Below are 13,937 nucleotides of genomic sequence, written 5' to 3'. Positions count from 1 at the left end.
AGTTCATCTATGAAAGTTAAAAAGTAGCAATTACCTCCAAGTGACTTTACTTCAAATGGCCCACATACATTTGAGCGTACAATTTCCAATTTTCTCTTTGACTTCATATGCAAGTCATTGTTGAATAATTGTCTTGTTTGTTTAGCTACACATCACTCTTCACACAGTTGCTTTGGTACCTTAATTCGAGGAAGGTCATACACCGTTTTCTTCTTATGCATCAGGCTCAAGCTTATGAAATTCAAATAGTCATATCTTTGATGCCAAATCCAATTCTGATCATTAGTAACTGTTGAAGCAAGGCACTGATAATTAAGCATATTGATCATGATTTTGAAAGTTTTGTTGGTGGACAAAGGTGATTTCAAAATCACTCTTGTATATGCATCAGATACTTTTAGTTCCTAAATCTCTAGCTTCATGGTGTAGTTCTTATCAAGCAATTGACCTAAACTTGTCAGATTGCTTGAAATAGAAGGAACATATAGCACATCACTAATGACTGCTTCTTCTTCTTCTTTCCTCTTAACAAGAATGTTCAAAATACCCTCAGATACCCTAAGTTTTGGTATTGGTTTGAGGTTGTGCTTCCATTTGCCATTGACGAAAGCTTGAATTATAGATTTTATCAAATCTAAACAAAACTGAATTTTAAAAAATCTAGTACAAATATAAGAAATAGTACATATAATGTTTCAAAAAATACATCAACAATTTTTCTTTCAATTTTGCATGCAAACTTCATGGATGATTTCCTTCTCCGTCTTCTCCTTTAACAAACCGATACCAAAACCAATGTTTACCCCATATGATGTGCATTGAATCCAAAGCAATTCCTTTAGTCTCCGGCAAAAAAAATATAATGAAAAGAGTCATCACAACAACCCAACCAGCATAGAACAAAAATGCCCCAAACTTCAAGTGGCATAACATAGTCAAGAATGTTTGCGATAACACAAATATCATTATGAAATGCACAGCAACAGCTATGCTTTGTCCAGTGCTTCTTATATTTACTGGAAAAATCTCAGTTGGAATTAGCCATGTTAGAGGACTCCACGACAAACCAAAACCCGCAGCATAGAAACACATTAGTACCAATACCAATATTGCATTGCCCTTTGATATGTCATTTGTACCATCAACACCAGTTACCACTGCTAGCACAATGGACACCGCAAGCTTCATGGTGTTCATACAAATTATTTTTAATTAGTAGCGGATACAAGTATATTACAATTTTAAACACTAAAAATATACTCCCTCCTGTCTTGATTATAAATAAAAAAACTATTTTAACAATTATTAAAAATTTATTATCTTATAAAAAATATAAGAGGGTTTTTAAATAAAATAGATAGTTGGATTCTCAATGAGTTCACTTACCAAGCAGACAAACATGATAATACCCCCAGTAATGAACAAGAATCTTCGACCAAATCGATCAATAACAGTAGAAGAGACGAGGATAGATGCAAGGTTAACAACGCCAAGTATAATCGCAGAAAGTAAAGAAGCATTGTGTCCCAACCCCAAAGATCTAAAGAGGTTAGGTGAATAGAAAGCAATAATGTTGATCCCTGTAACTTGTTGAAAAAACGGGATTGCTATCGCCATTACCAAGTGAGGTCGATACTCCCTTTTGAATATGGTTTTAAAGGGCTCTTGTTGCAGTGATTTTGCAATTTTTGTTGACCTAATAAGTTCTTCTAACTCAGGTTCAATATCAATGGAAGATCCTCTGATTTTGTGTAATGCTTTTTTGGCTTGCTCTATCTTACCACGTTCGACTAAGCTGTTGGGTGTGTCAGTTATGAGGAAGGCACCAATTGTAATTACAGCTGCAGGCACAACTGCAAGTCCAAGAGAGAGTCTCCATCCCCATGTATGCTTGGCAGTGCCATAGTTTATGCAACCTGCAACGATTATACCAAATCCTAAAAAGAATGGAAAGCTTGTGCTCAAAGCGCCTCGCCATTTTGGTGGAGCAATTTCAGATAGGTACAATGGTGCAGCCTTTTCCAATTGCAACATGTCATTGATATAACAATAATAATATGATTATAAGGAATAATAGACTTTTTTTGAAGGAGGGGGGAATAATAGACTTAATTTTTATCTTAATTATTTGACATATTTTCAAAAGTATTAATTGTTTAATTTCCTTTCAGCCTTTTATGGTTTTTTCTAGATTACCGGGCAAGATGTGTGACTAATTTATCAAACAACAAATAAAAATTAACCACATTAACAAATTTGAGAAAAGAGCAAAAATTAGTTGTTGGATAGTACTACTTGCAAAATTACTCATGCGACTAATTTTTATCATATTTTTTTTTTAATTCAGGTGATTTGGTCAGCAATTTCCTAAATTTACGACAGAGGTAGTACTAAATATATTTTTAAAACCCATTGACTTACTTGATTAGTGAAACCGACCCCCAACCCAAGAAGAACACGACCCAAGATAAGCATAGAGATATTTTCAGAACCTCCGTTAATTGCACCACCAGCAAGGAAGACAATACCACCCATTATGATGACGTTTCTCCGACCAAACATCGTTGTAGCTTTGCTAGCTACAAGTGACGACATAAATCCAGCTAGATAAAGAGAAGACGTGAATAATGTCAATATTTGACTATCATACACACAGTACATGTTCACCTTAGTACCAACTGCCTTTCTTAGAATGTCTGGGAAGAATTTTTTAAGAAATGGCTTCATAGTTGTGACACCTCCTGAAATTTGATATTACTTTCACACATAAAGCTGAGAACAAATTTCTACAATAATTTTGATCATTAACGTAGTTCAAATATAAGATTAATTACGATCATGAATATAACAAAAGAACCTGAAATTCCGATGTCATATCCAAAAAGAAGGCCACTGGAAGCAGCAACTATGCAGGTAATGATGATTAAGAATGTTAATTTGCTACCAACATTGGTGGCAGTAACTTGTGTATCCATAGAGAATCCTCCACCAGCCATTTTCTAAATACTCTATTTTTGTCTATGGATCGGATGATCTAAATGTTCTTAATTATAGAACAAAACTTATTTATGAATCTCATAATTAATTAGTTTAGCTCGTTGCTGGATCAGCAACTAATTTATAGGATAAGGGGTTGCACTTGCATTGTCTTTTGCTAATTGGGCCAATGTGAATGAAATAGACTAGGATTAACTATCTTAATTTTTTATATAGAAGAAAGAATTTGTCATTCTATTAGGCAGTATTCTTGTCAATCATACACACCAACCTGATTAATTGAATTTAATTTAGTACTACTTGCTTTGCTCGTTATATGTGGTACATTTTTAAAGCTAGAATTCATTGTAATACATCAACACAGTACACGCACGCAATCTTTTATTGATAAATAATTTGTTCGGTGGTAAACTAGTTATCTTTTATTGCTATTAATACTAATACAAATATATAGTGTAGAAGTCTCTTTTATGTGTAGAAGTCTCTTTTATTTATTGAGAAAAGAGTGGAAAGTCTTCTCTCAGTTTAGCAAAGTTTATGTAATTAAACCAGAAATAATTAGGTGTAAAATAAGGTAATTGATCCGCTGAGAGTTGACTATTAATGTTTTAAGATGAATAAATGGGGTGTTTGAGGTTCTAACCCAAACCTTGTATATAGAGCACTTTCCATACATTTTACATATCTTTTAATATGATTCCTTTTGAGAATTTTCTCTTGTTTCCAACCTCTAAGCTTCCAAATTCAATTTTTCTCATGGTACTAAGAATTCTATTTGTTACAGAGTCAAGTTTTTACCACTAAACTGACCTACCTACCAATTTGACAAATTTAATTGTAAACTACTTTTAAAGTTACACATACAAAAATTTGTAGTTTATTTACCGTTTATTAAATTTTAACTCAACGTTCATATCAATTATAAGGATGTTCATTTTCAATTCAGTATAAAGTGGGGTAACTAGTTAGAGCATAGTTAATTACACTGATATTGATTAATAACTAGATTATATATAACGTCATGGTGTAAAGCAATACATTAGAGCATAGTTAATTACATTTACTTGAAAAAAAAGAGAAATTAACCGTCATGGTATGCCATCATTTACGATCTCAAGAAAATCTTGAAGCTTGAATATGACTCTCATATGTGCGCACCATCTCTCATAATGTTCTCCTTTAAAAACTTACAGATTTACATGGGGATTGGTTTGAGGTTGATCTTCCATTCGCTATCGACATAAAGCTTAAATCGAACCATACTCTTAGATAGCAATTTGTGGGGATAAATCTTTCTTAATTGATGAATTGTAAAATTAAAGTGTATAGGAAAGAAAACAAGGAAAGAGAATTGACTATTATTGAAAGTGAAAACTGTTTATTCAATCATGAAAATTTCATTCTAATTGCATTGTGGTGTTAAGCTTATATACACTCACACATTCTAATTAACTTGCTAAAAACTCTCAATTATTAACACACTTCTTAACTAACCTTTAACACAAGTGAACTCCTAACAACTATGAATTATAGATTTCATCAAATCTAAGCAACATTGACTTCTGAAAAAATATAGCACTAATATAAGAAATAGTATATATTTTTTCAAAGAATATATCAACATTTTTTTCTTTCATGTTTGTATACAAACTTCATGGACGATTTCCTTCTCCGGCAATTCCTTTAGTCTCCGGCAAGAAAAATATAATTGAAAGAGTTATCACAACAATGAATTTTATGCAAGATTGGTTGAAGAGAGCGGCTGAGACTGATGTACCTTTTTCCCCAATGATTTCTAAGTCACAGAAGAAAAAATTGAATAAGAATAAGGTTGGTTATCAAACCCGTTCTCAGGGTCCTCTTCCATCATCTAAATGAAGATTATATGTTCTCATATTTACACGGGAGGCAACTGTTGTGTAGACGCTTTGGCTACATTGAGGCATGACATGCCTGATATTACTTGGTTCTGAACCATGTCAGTTTCATTGTCGGATGATTTTACTAGAGACAGAAATGGGCTTCCTAATTTTAGATTCTCGTAGCCATTTCTAGTCTTTTTTTTTTTCATGCTTTGTTTTCCGTTTCCTTTTTTGAGGGTATTGGCCTAGTCCCTCCTCTTTTGTACATATTTTCCTTTCTTTAATATTATTATTACGTATTAGGGAGACGACAAAGGATGGGAGGTGTTGTTGGGTGCCAACCTAATTGAGATGTTTCAGCTTCTCCCTGATGCCTAATCTTTCTATTTTGCCTATCAAAAAAAAAAAAAAACCCAACCCGCATAGAACAAAATGGCCCCAAAGTATAACTGGCATAACATAGTCAAGAATGTTTGCGATAGCACAAAGACCATTATGAAATGCACAACAACAGCTATGCTTTGTCGAATGCTTCCTATATAAATGGGGAAAATCTCAGTTGGAATTAGCCATGTTAGAGGGCTCCACGACAAATCTAAACCCGCAGCACAGAAACATATTAGTACCAATATCAATATTGCATTGCCCTTTGATATGTCATTTGTACCATCAACACCAGGAACCACTGTCAGCACAATGAACACCGTAATCTGTTCACACAAATTATTTTTAATTAGTATACAAGAGTTTTTTTAAAAAAAAATGTATATTACATTTTTAAACACAAAATTTATACTCCATTTTGTCCTGAATATGAATAAAGGGCATTATAGCTGGAAAAGACATCAGATGGAAGTATGTTATATTTACTTAATTATATTTAAAACCAAAAAAAAAAAAAAGGTCAAATACCTCCCTGGATCCTTTAAGTTTCACGTCTGTTTTAGATAGGTCCTTTAAGTTTCTAAGGTTTCAGATAGATCCTTTAAGTTTCGAGTTTGTTTCGGATATGTCCTTTAAGTTTCTAAGATTTCAGATAGGTCATTTAAGTTTCGAGTTTGTTTCAGATAGGTCCTTTCTATCAAATCAACTTTGGTTTAACGGAGGTTGATAGAAAGGACCTATATGAAACAAACTCGAAACTTAAAGGACCTATCTGAAACCTTAGAAACTTAAAGGACCTATTCGAAACAAACTACAAACGTAAAAGACCTATCTGAAACCTTAGAAACTTAAAGGATTTATCTGAAAAAAAACATGAAACTTAAAGGATCAGGGGAGTTATTTGACCAAAAAAATAAGAGCACATTTTTGTCAAAACTGAATGAAGTGTTAATAAATAAATAGAGTCTTGCTAACTTATGTCTCAATGACACATGCTAAGAATTAAAAAAAAAAAAAAATACAATTTTGTATTGATATAAACATTTTTTTTAACTTTTTTAACTTTGAATGCACGTCTTTTAAAATACAAATACTACATTAGGGCACATGATAACTTTCTCCATAAATAAAATAGATAGTTAGATTCTTAAAGAATTGACTTACAAAGCAGACAAACATCATAACACCCCCGGTTATGAACAAGAATCTTCGACCAAATCTATCAATAACACTAGAGGAGATAAGGATATAGATGCAATGTTAACAACTTCAAGTATAATGGTAGAAATAGAAGCGGCATCATCATGTCCCAAACCCAAAGAACTAAAGAGGTTAGGTGAATAGAAAGCAACAATGTTGTTCCCTGTAACATGTTCGAAACACGAGATTGCTAAGGCCATTAAAATCTGAGGTTGATACTCTCTTTTTAGTATGGTTTTAAAGGGATCTTTTTTTACTGATTTTACAATTTGTGTTGACTTAATATGTTCTTCAAACTCAGGTTCAATATCAATGGAGGATCCTTTGATTATGCGTAAGGCTTTTTCAGCTCTCTCTATCTTATCACGTTCCTCCGAGGCGCCAATTGTCATTACAGATGCAAGCACCACTGCAAGTCCAAGAGAGAGTCTCCATGTGTGCTCGGCGGTGCCATTGTTTATGCAATCTGCAGCGATTATACCAAGTCCTAAAAAGAATGGAAAGCCTGTGCTCAAAGCGCCTCGCCATTTTGGTGAAGCAATTTCAGATAGGTAGAACGGTGCAACCTTTTCCAAGTGCAACATGTCAATAATAATTAATAATAGACTTAATTGCACTTTTGGATCCCTATCTTTTCAAAAGTTGCGGTTATGGACCCCTAACTAATTTAAATACAAAACAGCCCTCTATGTTTTGATTCTTTGGCAGTTTTGGACCCCCAAGGCAAAAAAATAAAAAAAAATTGACACGTGGCACCTCACTTAGGGTGCCACGTCAGCGTTGACCGAGTCAGCAATGGACTGGGGGTCCAAAACTGTCAAAGAATCAAAACATAGGGGGCTGTTTTGTATTTAAATTAGTTAGGGGTCCATAACCGCAACTTTTGGAAAGATAGGGGTCCAAAAGTGCAATTAAGCCTTAATAATAATAATAATAGGTTTATAAATAGACTTACTTTTTTTTATCTTAATTATTTAACACATTTTCAAAAGTATTAATAAGTTTAATAGTATTATCAACTTTTCTTGTGATTTAATCAACGATTTCCTAAATTTAGAACGGACGCGGTACCAAATTTATTTAAAATCCATTGACTTACTTGATTAGTGAAACCGACCCCCAACCCAAGAAGAGCACGACCAAAGATAAGCATATGGATATTTTCAGAACCTCCGTTAATGGCACCACCAGCAAGGAAGACAATACCACCAATTATGATGACGTTTCTCCGACCAAACATCGTCGTAGCTTTGCTAGCCACGAGTGACGACACAAATCCAGCTAGATAAAGTGAAGATGTGAATAATGTCAATATTTGACTATCATACACACAATACATGTTCACCTTAGTACCAGCTGCATTTCTAAGAATGTATGGGAATAATTTTTTAAGAAATGGCTTCATGGTGGTGACACCTTCTGAAATTTGACATTAATGTCACACAAATCTTAGAACAAATTTCTACAATAAATTTGATCATTAACATAGTTCGAAATTAAGATTAATTACCTTCATGAATACAACAAAATTACACAATTCATTAGTGTATCGATGCCATTTTCCAACTATATAGAGATTCTTAGTTATAGCACTGGACCTGTATGTATGAATCTCAGAATTAGTTTAACTCTGTGCTGGGTAAGACATTCATAATTAGAAGTGGAGCAAATAATTTATATGCTAAGGGGTTGCATTATGTTTTGCTAAATGTGCCTATGCGAATGAAATATGAAGTAGATTAGGAAGAGTTATTATTATTATTATTATTTTTTTTTAATATCAAGAAATAATTGTCATTCTATTAGGCGATATTCTTGTTAATCATGCACACCAACTTGAACAGTTTAGTTTAATTTAGTACTACTTGCTTTGCTCATGATTTTTTTTTTAGACAAATATTAGTAGTTAGAAATGTTAGTTTTTGGAGATTTAATTCCGAATCTTATGTTCTTCAAACTTCTTCAACATCTTTTAATTCATCAACCGAACTACCTATATATGCAGACATCCACACATGCATATTGAGAAGTCTATTTTTATTTTTTATTTTTTATTAAAGAGTAAAAGTCTTCTTCTACTGCTCTGTTGTTTAGCAATGTTTATATCATTAAGCCATAAATTAGGTGTCGAATTAGGTAACTGATATGCTATGAGTTGACTATTAATGGGTTTAATTAATACGAGTAAGTTGTAACAGCTTGAAGTTATTAAAAAAAAAAAAGGAATTCCATTTTATTTTATATAATAATATTAGATTAAGTATTAAATATCAGATGTAGATAAACCGGCGGCACGGATCGAAGACGAAGTGACGCGCAAGAAAGGTTCACTCGGAATGGTGTATATTTTACATCCGGTGTCGGAATGACCCGAATTATATCTTTTCGGAAAGCTCCGGACCTCACAAGCAAAATTCATGGCTCTTCCATGATGTAGGGGTTATTTTAATCATTCAGGTAGTCTGAAGGCCCGAAACCGCCTTTTAATATTTTAGCATATTCTAGAATATTCTATTTTATTTCGGTTTGTTATTTTTCGGCCCATACAGGTTACTTATTTCTTTTAGTATTTAAACAAAACTTATACAGCCTAAGAGACATCTTTTTAATTCAATAAAAATATCGAGATTTTTCTCTCAATTCTGGAGGATTCTGGAAACCCTTATTTGATAGGTTTTGCGCTTGCAGATTGTCTGTTTATTTTAGGTTTAGAGTTTGCTAATCCTTGCTTCCGTTTTGCGTCAATATTGAATGAAGGTATAATTGAAAGAAAGATATTACACTAAAACTAAGTATTGCATGTGTAGATATAGTTTTTTTTTTCTTCGACAAAACAATTTTTGATTAAACTTTACTTAAATTTCGATCGAGCTTATTGAATTTTTGACTATCAGAACCCCTTTCTTCTAAAAATCGGAGTGTTAGCAAAAAAAAAATGTAAACAATTACGGTGGTGGTGGTGAGTTTTGGATTATTTGGCGGAATAAAGGAGGTAGTGGCGGTATAAAGTTGGGTCAAAGTTGCGCCAAAGTCATTGCCTTGTAACTTGTGATTTTCATTTCGAAACAAAAAAGCATTTCTTTTGTTTCCTTGTATTTTCTGCTTATATGGGTGGAGCAAACATATGTTGATTTTCAGATTGGTGTAGTAATCTTCTAAGTTGTTTGATAGCGTATTTAAATAAGATCATCTTTTAAATATGAATGGGTTGGAGTAGCTTATACTCCCTTTAATTTTGTTGATGGAAAGATTTTGAAAATGAAAACACACAATAAAAATAAAAAGCATGAGCCCTAATTTTTTTACAATTTACAACTATTCACGTACTAGATTAACATTAACAATCAATACATTATTTTTGAGACGTTATTATTGATTACATTTCTTTTATTATTGATTTATTTTTATGAAGCCAATGCTGCACAATTTTGTCAAGATATAATGCATGTGCATTGACTTCTTTAAAAATAATAAATCAATCATAAAAAGTGTTAAAAACTTCATGGGAGATTTTCTAGGACCTCTTGTCCTTTAACATACCGAGACCAAAACCAGTGTCTGCCCCATATAGTGTACATTGACTCCAAAGGAATTCCTTTGGTCTCAGGCAAGAAGAAGATAACAAACAGAGTCATCACAATAACCCAAAAAGCATAGAAGACGAAGGCCCCAAACTTCATGTGGCATAACATTGTCAAGAATGTTTGCGATAACACAAAGATTATTATGAATTGCACAGCAACAGCTATGCTTTGTCCTGTGGTTCTTATTTTTACTGGGAAAATCTCACTTGGAATAAGCCATGTTAATGGACCCCATGACCAACCAAAACCTGCAGAGTAGAAACACAATAGCACCAATACCACTATTGCATTGCCCTTGGATATGTCCTTTGTACCATCAACACCAGTCACCACTGCCAGGACAATGGACACAGCAATCTTCACATTGTTGAGACAAAGTATTTTAATTAGTAACAAGTGGAACTAAATAAAAAATGTTAAATAGCTTAAAAGCAATAATCAAGCCTTATCCCACTAAGTGAGTTGGCTGCATGAATAAAATGACGCAATGATGTTAAACAACTTAAAAATATATTTCATAGGGACACAAAATATATTAACTAACAAAAAGATAGATAGGTTTAGTTCGCTTACCAAGCAGACAAGCATCATAATTCCCCCAGATATGAACAAGAATCTTCGACCAATTCGATCAACAATACCAGCAGAGATAAGGTTAGACAAAAGGCTAACAGATCCAAGTATAATGGCGGAAAGTAAAGCTCCGTCGTGTCCAAAACCCACAGAGTGAAAGAGGTTGGGTGAATAAAAGGCTACAATATTGATCCCTGTAAGCTGTTGGAAAAACGGGATTGCAAATGCCATCACCAAGTGAGGTCGATATTCCCTTTTTAATATGGTTTTAAAGGGCTCTTGTTGCACTGATTTCGCAATTTCTGTCCACTTGATAAGTTCTTCTAACTCGGGTTCAATATCAACCGAGGATCCTCTAATTTTGCGTAAGGCTTGTTTGGCTTGCTCTATCTTACCACGTTCTACCAAGCCGTTTGGTGTATCGGTAATGAGGAAGGAACCGATTGTCATCACAGCTGCAGGAACCACTGCAAGTCCAAGAGAGAGTCTCCATCCCCATGTGTGCTTGGCCGTGGCGTAGTTTATGCAGCCGGCAGCGACTACACCAATTCCCAAGAAGAACTGAAAGCCCGTGTTAAAAGTGCCTCGCCATTTTGGGGGAGCAGTTTCAGATAGGTACAACGGTGCAGCCTTTTCCAATTGTAAAATGTCATAATATAATAAGGATGATGATTGATAATAAAGGAAAATTAATGACGAAACAAAATTATTGAATAAAAAAATGAAATTTCTCAACAATTTCTTCATCACAAAATTTCTTGACGGTATTAGAGAGATATATCACGTTTTTCATCCCAAAAATCCCTCACTATTTTTTTTAGTAGTATATGTATCTAGGATTCTGTTGATCAAAACATAAGAATTAATAAAAATCAAGCTTGTCAAACTCACGAATTTACACAGACTTATAAATAGTTTATAGATTTGACTCTTAAACTCGAGTTGTAGACTCGTATGAGTCTATGGAAAATTAAAAGTGACTTTTAAAAAACATGAATGTGACAAAACCTTATTAATGACACGGACGCACGCACGCAAAATATATATATATATATATAAATAAGGTTCTAGTTCCTTCTTAAATATCGCCTTATCATAATAGTAGAATTACAAAAAAAAATATTTTATGTAGGATTCTAATCATTTTAGCCTCTTAAACTCGTACGCGTCTACTCGCGAGTTTGACAACCATGATAAAGATAGTAGAATTACTAAATATGTTACTAATAGAAATCATTTTGCAAGTTCATTGTCCATGAGAAAGAATTATAGTTTATGTTTTTATCATTATATTTATATTTATTATAAATTGCAGAAAAAAGAAGTGATATAGATATTAGTATGTTGATAAAGAAATAATTGATGCAATTAAAAATTTGCAAGACGTCTTATAAAAAAGACAAGATAAAATTTAAGAGAGTACTGTATGTAGGGGTGTAGGTAGAATATGTATGGGAATTCATCTATTACATGCTAGAAGTACTTTTAGAGGAAAAAAATGTAACAATTATTTCTTTTAAGGGAGGTTGAATAGAGATCAACCGGTGTTTTTTTTTTTTTTTAAGCAAGCAATAGATCAACCGGTGTTAGTGGAGGAGTTAAAAGAATTTTTTTAAGAAGAAAAAACAATATATTAATGAATAAAAATCTCAATCATGCAAAGGATGTGCTTAGAAACGAGCCAAAACATAGTCACAAACTAGTTATAAAGTCTTAACAAAAATAAAAATGTCTAGATTTTGTGCTATGAGTTAAAGGGAGTTAGAGGTCTCGTATTTTGTACAAATGGGAAAAATCAATTTAATTAATAACTAATTTTTAATATTGACCTTTTCAAAGGACCTAATGGATACTATAATACAACGGGAACATTTTTATAAGTTATAATAGATGGGAACATGTTGGCCTTTATTTTTCTTATTTTGACTTCTTTTATTTAGTGAGTAATTTGATTAGTCCGTGTTTGTACGCTATGTTGATAATGATTGTTTTTTCATATTTCATGGGGTGCATGTATAAATCAGAGGAGAGTGAAAGAGATATAAAAACTAAAACAAGTAGAGAAGTCATGATCAAGAAAGAAAGAAAAATGAGCAATTATAACGAATTACATATTCTCCATACTTTTTTTTTGAAACAATATACTCCATTTCTATATTCCTACAAGCGATGGTAATTAAATCCCTTTTTTATGTGATAGGTTAGAGTACTCATTGCAACTTTTTTTTACCAGACTTAGTGTATAAGTCTACCAAAACAAAAAATCAAATTGAAGTCTAGAATAAAATTAAATAATGTTTTACACATGCAAACTTACTTGATTAGTGAAACCAACCCCAAACCCAAGAAGAACACGACCCAAAATGAGCATGGGGATATTTTCCGAACCACCATTAATGGCGCCACCGGCAATGAAGAGAGCACCTCCTATTATGATGACGTTTCTCCGACCATAAGCCGCCGTGACTTTGCTAGCTGCAATGGATGACACTAATCCAGCTAGATAAAGAGAAGACGTAAATAGTGTCAATATTTGACTATCATACACACAATACATATTCACTTCGGCACTGGCTGCCTTTCTCAGAATGTCTGGAAAGAATTTTTGGAGAAATGGCACCATCGTTGTAACACCTCCTGAAATTTAATAAATTGAAAAAAAAAAATATGTGAAATTAGATATAAATAATCTTTTAAATTTGATAGATAGACTGAAAAATTTATGGAATAAACGCAGAAGAAAAAAAAAACCTGAAACTCCGAGATCATATCCATAAAGAAGGCCACCGGATGCAGCAACTATGCAGGTAATGATGATTGAGAGTGTTAACTTGCCACCAATATTGATGGCAGTTACTGCCACTGGTGTACTATCCACTGGTAAAACCCCACCAGCCATTTTCGAACGCTGTTTTGTCTAAGGATATATCTACCTTTAAGGTTCTAAAATATAGCACCAAACTTAACTTTATGGGTGAATCACTGTTAGTTTAATTCTATGCTGGTTGGGACGCTCATAATTAGAAATGGGGAAACTAATTTATAGGCCAAGGGGTTGCACATGCATGCATGTTTGTCTTTTGCTAAATGGAACTATTTGGATTAGAAGTTAGAGCATACTATAGGATGATTATTGTTTTTCTATAAAGTATTTGTAGTTTTGTTTTTAAAGGCTCCAACGACGAAACTCATATAGACACTAAGTGCTTAGAAGTAAAAAATTGTGGATTCGAACCTACACCTCATCACATCAAATGTTTATACATATATTTTAATTATATGAGTCGAGATGACATTTTTTGTTTGCTAACTCACCGTAACTAGAACCTTTGACTTG

The 13,937-nt window shown here is 33.2% G+C and overlaps 2 protein-coding genes and 1 pseudogene across 2 annotated transcripts; all 3 read right to left on the bottom strand.

The window, feature by feature from the left end:
- Nucleotides 1-600: 600 nt before the first annotated feature.
- On the bottom strand, nucleotides 601-3,175 carry LOC25489449 (sugar transport protein 5). Its single transcript, XM_013605437.3, has 4 exons — nucleotides 2,858-3,175; nucleotides 2,422-2,741; nucleotides 1,387-2,016; nucleotides 601-1,182 (listed from the first exon to the last, which is right to left on the bottom strand). The coding sequence occupies exons 1-4, from the start codon at nucleotides 2,994-2,996 to the stop codon at nucleotides 742-744; spliced, it is 1,530 nt and encodes a 509-aa protein (XP_013460891.1). The 5' UTR covers nucleotides 2,997-3,175; the 3' UTR covers nucleotides 601-741.
- A 1,474-nt stretch (nucleotides 3,176-4,649) lies between these two features.
- Nucleotides 4,650-7,866, bottom strand: LOC25489448 (sugar transport protein 5-like; annotated as a pseudogene).
- A 1,849-nt stretch (nucleotides 7,867-9,715) lies between these two features.
- Nucleotides 9,716-13,937, bottom strand: LOC25489447 (sugar transport protein 5). Its single transcript, XM_013605435.3, has 4 exons — nucleotides 13,352-13,937; nucleotides 12,918-13,237; nucleotides 10,601-11,230; nucleotides 9,716-10,384 (listed from the first exon to the last, which is right to left on the bottom strand). The coding sequence occupies exons 1-4, from the start codon at nucleotides 13,497-13,499 to the stop codon at nucleotides 9,944-9,946; spliced, it is 1,539 nt and encodes a 512-aa protein (XP_013460889.1). The 5' UTR covers nucleotides 13,500-13,937; the 3' UTR covers nucleotides 9,716-9,943.

Source organism: Medicago truncatula, chromosome 3 (genome assembly GCF_003473485.1).
Source record: "Medicago truncatula cultivar Jemalong A17 chromosome 3, MtrunA17r5.0-ANR, whole genome shotgun sequence".
In the NCBI taxonomy this organism is placed as follows: domain Eukaryota; kingdom Viridiplantae; phylum Streptophyta; class Magnoliopsida; order Fabales; family Fabaceae; genus Medicago; species Medicago truncatula.
This window is presented reverse-complemented; position numbering and strand designations above follow the sequence as displayed.

Coding starts and splice junctions, on each gene's coding strand:
- LOC25489449 (XM_013605437.3), bottom strand. CDS start 2,996: ATGGCTGGTGGAGGATTCTCTATGGATACACAAGTTACTGCCACCAAT. Junction 2,017..2,421: donor GGGTCGGTTTCACTAATCAA/GTAAGTCAATGG, acceptor CAATTGGAAAAG/GCTGCACCATTGTACCTATC. Junction 1,183..1,386: donor TTATCATGTTTGTCTGCTTG/GTAAGTGAACTC, acceptor AACACCATGAAG/CTTGCGGTGTCCATTGTGCT.
- LOC25489447 (XM_013605435.3), bottom strand. CDS start 13,499: ATGGCTGGTGGGGTTTTACCAGTGGATAGTACACCAGTGGCAGTAACT. Junction 11,231..12,917: donor GGGTTGGTTTCACTAATCAA/GTAAGTTTGCAT, acceptor CAATTGGAAAAG/GCTGCACCGTTGTACCTATC. Junction 10,385..10,600: donor TTATGATGCTTGTCTGCTTG/GTAAGCGAACTA, acceptor AACAATGTGAAG/ATTGCTGTGTCCATTGTCCT.